Source organism: Cryptosporidium hominis, assembly GCF_000006425.1.
Source record: "Cryptosporidium hominis TU502 chromosome 2 CHRO012077, whole genome shotgun sequence".
In the NCBI taxonomy this organism is placed as follows: Eukaryota; Apicomplexa; class Conoidasida; order Eucoccidiorida; family Cryptosporidiidae; genus Cryptosporidium; species Cryptosporidium hominis.
In genome coordinates this window covers 1-8,338 of record NW_667132.1, presented here as the reverse complement: position 1 = coordinate 8,338, position 8,338 = coordinate 1, and the positions used below count along the sequence as shown (strand labels likewise).

The 8,338-nt window shown below is 29.3% G+C and overlaps 5 protein-coding genes across 5 annotated transcripts; 1 reads left to right on the top strand and 4 right to left on the bottom strand.

The window, feature by feature from the left end:
- Positions 1–1,919: 1,919 nt before the first annotated feature.
- On the bottom strand, positions 1,920–2,828 carry Chro.20271 (hypothetical protein). Its single annotated transcript, XM_660841.1, has 1 exon — positions 1,920–2,828. One exon carries the CDS (start codon positions 2,826–2,828, stop codon positions 1,920–1,922), a length of 909 nt encoding a protein of 302 aa, XP_665933.1.
- Positions 2,829–3,221: 393 nt separating this feature from the next.
- On the bottom strand, positions 3,222–3,527 carry Chro.20270 (glutaredoxin). The annotated part of the gene is made up of 1 exon (XM_660840.1): positions 3,222–3,527. One exon carries the CDS (start codon positions 3,525–3,527, stop codon positions 3,222–3,224), a length of 306 nt encoding a protein of 101 aa, XP_665932.1.
- A 163-nt stretch (positions 3,528–3,690) lies between these two features.
- Positions 3,691–3,897, bottom strand: Chro.20269 (hypothetical protein). Its single annotated transcript, XM_660839.1, has 1 exon — positions 3,691–3,897. The coding sequence occupies one exon, from the start codon at positions 3,895–3,897 to the stop codon at positions 3,691–3,693; it is 207 nt and encodes a 68-aa protein (XP_665931.1).
- A 647-nt stretch (positions 3,898–4,544) lies between these two features.
- Positions 4,545–5,573, bottom strand: Chro.20268 (hypothetical protein). Its single annotated transcript, XM_660838.1, has 1 exon — positions 4,545–5,573. One exon carries the CDS (start codon positions 5,571–5,573, stop codon positions 4,545–4,547), a length of 1,029 nt encoding a protein of 342 aa, XP_665930.1.
- Positions 5,574–6,909: 1,336 nt separating this feature from the next.
- Chro.20267 (hypothetical protein) lies at positions 6,910–7,485 on the top strand. Its single annotated transcript, XM_660837.1, has 1 exon — positions 6,910–7,485. The coding sequence occupies one exon, from the start codon at positions 6,910–6,912 to the stop codon at positions 7,483–7,485; it is 576 nt and encodes a 191-aa protein (XP_665929.1).
- The last annotated feature ends 853 nt before the right edge of the window (positions 7,486–8,338 follow it).

Here is an 8,338-nt window from a genome sequence, read left to right as displayed (position 1 = left end):
AGTCTGATGCAGAAGTATGAGAATCCCATGGTGCCATTTTGTCCTCTACCTTTATTTCAATAGGTTCACTATCTAAAGCCGTCATACTTTCTACTGTATCAATAAATGATTGCGATAAGGAAATAGAATTGCCATTCATAATCAACTCAATTAAACTTTCTGATTTATATATTATATCTAGTTTATCTAGAACCTTTTCAAATTCCTGAGACTTTATCCAAAGGAATAAAGTTTCAATTCCCTCAAAAACTTCTCTTTCAATGTTTTTATTTAGAGAACCATGTTCAAACATTTGAATTAATTGTTTTTTAATTGAATCAAAGCTAAAATTTAAAAGATTCATGAATTTTAATGGATTAATTTGAGATAAGGTGCTTTCTTTAAATATATTATTATTAAATTCAGTCAGATAATCTTTTAAATTAGAAATCTGTTGTACATAAGATCTATAAATGGAATGAAGAAAAGAAATTCTCTCCTTTAATTTATCTTCAGGCAAAATTGATGGCTTTATTCCTTTAGATTTAAATAACAAATTTTCTGCTCTCACAATTGAGCCATACAATAGATCGAAGTCATATTTATTAAACGGTATTTCTGGGTTTTCCTTAGATCCTATCATTTGAGATAAAGAACCAGAAAGATAAATTTGAGCGTTTAAGTACGTATTAAAAACTGACTCAATAGAACTAATAGTTCGTTCATCAAATAAACTGTTGAATTTATCCATAAGCTCATCTCTGAATCTCAAAAGCCTATTTCTTATTGGGTCAAAGAATATTCTTTTTTCTGAGTCTTCTCTTAAAGCTACGTGTGTTATACCAGTTAATTGAGAATAATCGTAATTCAGATTAGCAATACAATTTCTCATTTCTAAATAGTTAGAGATATATGCCTCAAAATTTCTTTCTCCGACTAACAATTTTTCAATTAATTCAAAAATTAAGTTGTATTGATCGTTATACCCAATACTCATAGTGAATAAAATGTTTGTAGAACTCATATTCACCCGAAATTTTTCTAATTCTCTCCTATATTTTTGAACTCCCAAATAAACCGTTCTGTCAACACTATTCAAGGCTGAGCGAATTTGTTCGTTTTTAAATAATTGATCAGAATAATCCCTTAAAGCCTTACATGCATGCTCAAATTGATGTCTATTATTAGTATCTTGAAATAAATCTTGTAAAAGCTTTGAATTTTCTGTACCCATATATCCATTACTCATAAATGTGCCATAATTCGAATAATAAGAGTTAGTTAACATAATTGATTTTGAATGTTTCTGAACTTTATTAATAAGCTCGTTGAATTTTTTGACATCTATTTTATCATCTTTAATTAACTTTGAAAAAAGATCCAAAGACAAAAGATTAACTATTTTACTTTCAAAAGAATCAATTTTAATGAATAATGAAATTGCAGTATCTAGTATTCTTGATATTTCCGACAATTTATCCTCTTTTGATATATTTTTATTTATTGCGAAATCAAAATAACTACTCCACCATAGAAAAGAGCCTTTTAGTTCTGTAAAATCAAGTATTTGCATTAAACTCAGGCATCTTTCTTGCAATTGAACCTGAAACTCGGAAATAAAAATAATCAGTCTACGTAAATATTCTTTATTTATTTGATTAGCTATTTTAACAAATATATCACTTTGCACATTACCATTTGAATATTCTTTGAAGATTGTATGTCTCAACGTTTCAATTTCAAAATTAATTGGAATGTTTCTTAAACCCTGTAATATTCTTTTTGAAATATTGAAGCTGTTATCCACTTTAATTTTTTGAAACTTTACGAATTCTTTTAATTTAGAAACTTTTAATTCGCAATTTATTCGATAAACATTTTGNTTTCCGCAAGTTATCCAATGCAGATTCAAATCACTTGCAGATCTCTTGTAGCTATCATTACAAAAGACATTNCGACGACTTTGAAATAATATCTAAAAGTTGATTATCTTGGCTATTCTCTCCAAATAATGGAATATTTAAATTCCTAATTGCATCTAAACATCCTAATAACGTTTCCTCCAATTTTATATTAATCTCAAGTAAAGTTGACTTGTACATACCTAAATGCTCTATATTTTGAGTAATCAAATCAAATACTTTTTTAAACTGAGGATCTAAATGGGTATTTATTTCAGAAATTTCTTCTGTCTGAATAAGTGATAGCAATCCGCGAATAACTATCATGATTTGCCTTAAACCTTTAAATCTAAAAAGATATAAGCTCACGCAGAATTCACTTTTTTTTTGGTCATTTTTTTCTGATAAACTATCTATTGCTTTGCTTAAGCTTTCAATAGATCCCTTAATTTCAGATTCTAATCCTTTTTCGCTAAATATAAACTCTTTATCTTTGATATATTTCAATTGCTCATACATATTTTTTAATCCTAGGAAATAATGAAATCCCGAGTCTTCACTTTCCAGGTGCAAAATTCTACTAAATATTTGGTTGTAAATATTATATTGATTGGAATTTGTCAATTTTATATTCAATAACAACTTTGAAGTAACTTTTGCTAATGTGGATGCGAAATTCATGTATTTAAGTTGTAGATTTTCATCTTCAAACTCGCAAATTAGTGAATTTGAGCTGAAACCATTGTCATTTAATATATAATAACCATATTCTCTAATTAAATGTGTGGGAACCACTACATTGCTACCTTCTTGTACGATATCAATTTCGTTAACTTCTCTTAAATCCTCAGATTTACTATTCAAACTAGAAGAAGTACATTCTGGTATTAGCTGTGTTAGCAGTAGTATCCAAAGAATTAAAATAAAATTGCAATCTATTTTTCTCATTCGTTAAATCTGCAAAATTTATTACTGTAGTTAGACCACAATTGGAGATCTTCTTAATCGCAAAAAATTAAAGCTTCGCAGACTTAATTTGTAATGTGCATGTAATTAATATGTGTTTTTAGAGAAATAGAACACCCTTTACAATGTAATAAAAATAAAGAACATATACGTCTTAAAGAAATCCTCAAATTATTCGCCATTAAGCATATCCGAATTGCATGCCCCACAGTAAATGCGCGGCTCCTTGATCTTGCAAATATCTTGGTAGTGGGATGGATAAAAATAAACAAAAGTTAAGCTTGTATTAATTGGATATTTTTACTAAACAAAGCATAATTCGCAATTAAGCAAAAATACTGCTATAAGTATGAAGAAAAAAACAAATTAAGGTGCCTAGATCGTTTCAACAAAGCTACTCAATGAGCCGTCTTCTAACAGCTTCAGGGTATCATCACATCCTCCTATAAACCTCCCTTTAACAAATACTCTTGGGACAGTTCCACTTCCAGTTAGCTCCCTACAGTAATCTTGAATTTCTTTAGTATCTACTCTACCGTCGATTTGCATAACCAAAGGTGAATATCCAGCGCTTTTCAAGCTATTGATTGCTTTTATGCAGTACGGGCAATAACTCTTCGATATAACACAGATATCTCCTGAACTTATGAATGATTCTACTAATAACTTTATTGAGTTCATTGCCGTGTTAATATTTCTTAATTATTTTTACGAACCTAAATATTTACAATATTTGTCAGCTTTCTAAGCGCGTTAATCTCTGTATAATACGAAATTTACATTGCAAGTAGCTACCCGCTTCTTTATTGCAAATCGTCAGCATTCTCTTTTGGATAAGCGATATTCACTTCCTGTAGCTCCTCCTTTTATTCCTCTTCGATTGCTTTGATCGATTCGTATTAGATCCAGAGTTTGTGTTCAATGAACTTCTATTGCTGTTTATGTTCATTACATCAACTTCACTTTTTTCTGTGACCTTCCTGCTTGCATTTAGAGAATTTCTGTCATAAAGTCCATCTTCTAAAAATTCATTATCTTCTTCAACAATCATTTCTAGACGATCTTCATTTTGACACTCGTGATTATCTCCAACTTCGCTTCCTTCAGAAACATCTGATCCGTTTAAGCTCTACTAATAATTAGACTCACTTTATATAATGCTGAATGGAAAAACTTACATATTCGTCAAAGAGAGTCCTAAGATGATACGTTGAAGGAAACCTTGTAAATAATCTCGTGTCCATTCTGCAAAAAAAGATATGAATTCATCTAAACTGTCAAATATGACTTACCTTTCTTCATTCAAGTCAACATTTTGACAGCACAAACAACTAAAGAATTTAAACATTTTAAATAAATCAAGAAATAATTCTTAGTATTTTGTGTACAAAAAAAAATAGAGGTATCTCTTAGACAAGACGTGATGCAAGATTTAAATCTAATAATACCAGAATCTTACTATAAAACAGAATGAATGCAGTGTATTTCTCTGTCATATTACCTAAATATCTTGCCATTTACATATTTCATTTAGTCTTAAATCTTTTAGGTCTTAAAAAGTTTGTTTTTAACTTGTTGGCAGTTATTTTTAAATCAGATCTAAATCGATTGTATTTTTTTACAACTGTTGATTTATGTAATAAAGTATACTTTCCTCATGCAGTTTTAGTTACTAGCGGTGTATATGTATGATAGTACCTATTCGATGTCAATCTCGCCTGATTCAGTAACTGTATCTACAGCTGCATCCGTTATTTTAGAAATCTTGTTATTCACTCTTTTAAGTTTCATTCCTAAAATTCTTCTAAGGAGTTTACTCTTAGAACTAGAAATCCTACTTTCAATATTTTTTTTAAGTGACATTAATCTTTCAAGCTTTTCGGAAGCAGTTAACTTTTTTCTTTTAAAAATGTTCCTTAATCTTCCCTTGTTTTGAATATTACCTTTTTCTTCTTTATCTGCGTTTTCTTGCAGATCTAAATCTGTTTGCTGCTCATTCTCGTTCGACTGGCTTTCACCATCCATATCTTTGGTTTGATAGTCTTCCAAATTGTCTTCTAAAACTTTTTTTTCAAAGTCTTCTGTAACGGAATCTTCAGTGCCTTCATTTTCATTGCCAGTTTCTGATGTAATTGGATCTGCCAAATCATCCAACTCTCCACTAACCGATTGATCAGCATCCTCCGATGTCAAATATTTAATCTCGTCTTGCATTTCCTCATCATTTCTAATAGGTGTTCCTGATGCAACTTCTACGTCCTTGTAGTCTTCAACAACCACTGGGATATAAGGCGATATAGACCCCTCTTCAGATAATACCTTTGGAGAATAATCCATCGGAAATTCTTCTTCAAACTTTTCGAATTTTTCTTCTTCATTCTTTTCTTTAAGTAATGAATTGATTTTTTTCTTAATGTTTGACTCTTGAATGAGACATCTTATTTTCTTGAATGGATTTTTTGTGTTACTTCTTGTTTTCTCTACTTCTCGTAACTTTGAAACTAAATCCTCAACAGTATATTCACTAATAACATTTTTTCTGGATATCCTGGGAAGCTTGAGTTCCACTTTATTTAAACCATCCAAAAATCTTCTAAATCTATTTTCAGATTTGCTTTTGGTATTTGCAACACATTCATTGGACTCAGTAGTTATTGCGTATACTGGACTATTTAACCCAAGAAGTAACGCAGAAAATACAGAAAAAATTAGGTAATTAATCTGCATATTTACATAAATTCTCTCAATTTCTACAAATTTGATTTAGAAAACATTAAAACGCTCAGTGGGGATTTTGCGTGCATTCAAGCCGCCATTTGATCTAATAATAAAATATTATGACGTCATTTTCTTGTAATATGAATAATTTAGGAAAAGCATGCTTGATAATTATCAAACTATTACAATGTATTTAGTATTAAAATATTTCAATCTGCCTCATTATCTTTGTATTTTCAAATTACATTGAATCCTTGCAATTAGCATGAAAGCAACAGTAGGTGTTGAAACATTTGGCCAAACATATTGCAAAACACCATCACATGGAGAAACTAGTAGATCATGTATAGCATTATCTTCATCTTTATGGGAAATTAGTTTTCCAAATATCTAAATCAATTATTAGCTTTGTTCTAGATTCGAAAAAAAAGACGTTTTCCGACTTACATCTCCCTCTTTAACTAGGCTGACAGGTGAAGTAATTATCTGAAATTCAGAAATTTGCAAAGAAAAGAAAAGTGCTTGAGGAAGACCCGTTGCGTATTGTAACAAGTAAGGTAATACGCTGTTGCTCAATGTTGAAAATGAAAGAATCCCTAAAGCAATTATAAATTATTTTCTCTATTTATTCCACTTACATGAAAGAGCAGAAACTGTCATAGCTGAGCCGGGAATAGGATTAAAGATCACTGAGATTGAGTGTTATTATTTGTGTAAATTTAGTTAAACATACTTAAACAATTCAAAGCAGTGCAGGCTATTTTCTGTAAAAAAGGATATAATTCTTCTAGCCTTCTTTCCACTATATTGCTATCTAAATTACTTAAACTAAGTCTTGAAATATATCCATAGTAAACAAAAGGAAAGATTCTTAATGCAGAAGTTACCTAAAGTCTCAAAATTATTATTCGACTTTTGAAAATTATCTCTTACGTTGTTCATTTCCTTTGGTTCAAGTATCTCAATTAATTTGTTTCCATTCTAATAAATGTTACAAATAATTAATAATTTTTTATTTATGTACTTACACCATTAGTATTCCTTAATGAACAATAAGATGTGAGAAAATTAAGGGTAAAAATTAGCAAAATAAAGGTTGATTCAACTTTCATGACTATCTATTTGTAATAGCTTAAGCCTGCATTCTTTCCTTAAAACACACAATTTTCCCTCATTACTATGTAAAAGGTGTGGAAATGAGTTTCCTGCTTGAAATTAGAATATTATTTTAAATAAATTGATTAGGGCGGTTAAACTAGATATATGAATAAATGTTTCTTATTAACAATATTTGCTAAATATTCTATAAATTGGTAAAATATGACTATTATGTAACCGAGATATCATGAATATTATGCACCGGTCTAATGTATTATTATACAATATTGAATGTGTACTTGAAGAAGATAAATTTTTAGAATATGCATTCGGAACTAACTATTCAGAAATGCTTGTAACATTTGACAAAAGCATAATTAATATTATTGCATATAAAAAGATATTACACTCTCTTGAGTCCGTCAAGCTCCAAATTAGCAGTAATAAAGAACTTAAAGATGATTACCTTGGAAGAATAGAGATATTAAAATTGAAATTGGAAGATAAGCTAAATGTAGAATTATTAGGAAATGAAAATCAATCCCAAAATATCAAAAATTTATCTTCACATTTGAAGCCAAAAAAAAATATTTATGAATATCTTGAAAGTAATTCAACTAAATTTGCAGAGCATAGTTTAGAATCGCCACCTACTTCGAAAAATAATTTGAAACCAGAAAATATTGATAATGGGCTTGATATAAAAGTTATAAATGAGCAATTCAAAGATGAATTGGTTGAATTAGCTGAAGAAATGAAGTGTTCTGCATTCAGATTTCAAGAATTACTTAGAAGTGAAAAAAAAGTAAGTTTTTCTCCTTAAATTTGAAAAGAAAAATAATAGCTTTTAGGTCTTATTCATTTTAGAGAAAGAGCAAGCTGTTAATTCAGAAAAAACGCAAAAATCAATTCAAGAGATGAAAAAATTTATAAAAAATTCAAATATATCATTTTTTCATACAACAATACTGTTTTTAATGAGTATAATATTTTTTTCTTTAACTTTTATTATTATTTCAACAACATAGTTTATGAAAAAAAAATAATCGCAAATTAGCGTTTCAGAATATAACTAAGTCATGAGTACGTATAAGTAATTATTGTTTAATATTAATTTAAATTTTTAATTTCCCCGTTGCATATTCATTTTTTAATATTTACGAAGTTATGAAAAATATTTTATATTTCACTTTATTATTATTTTCACTAAATGCGCTTCGTATTTTTGAAAAAATAGGTGCGAGAGCTTTTGTTTTACCTAAAAGAATCATAACTGGATCGAGGAATATTAAATCTAGCTATGATTATATAGTAGTTGGGGGTGGGGCTGCAGGATGCGCATTAGCTAGAACTCTTGCTGACTCGAATTACTCTGTTTTGCTTGTAGAAAGAGGAGGTGCTAGGTTAGATGAATCAATACTCACTCGTGATATAAAAGGAATGGGAAGTGTTGTGGATGACAAAAGGGTTAGCGAACTTGTTATTACTAAACAGGGAATAAGAACTCATATTGGAAATGTATTAGGAGGTGGGACAGCAATAAATATGGGAATGATCATGGAAGAAAATCCAGAATATTTCAAACTTTTAGAAGAAAATTCAGGAGCTAGTTTTAACAAAACCATTTTGAAAGAGAGCTATGATTGGATTGTGAATAGAGTTAGTAATAAAGGGGA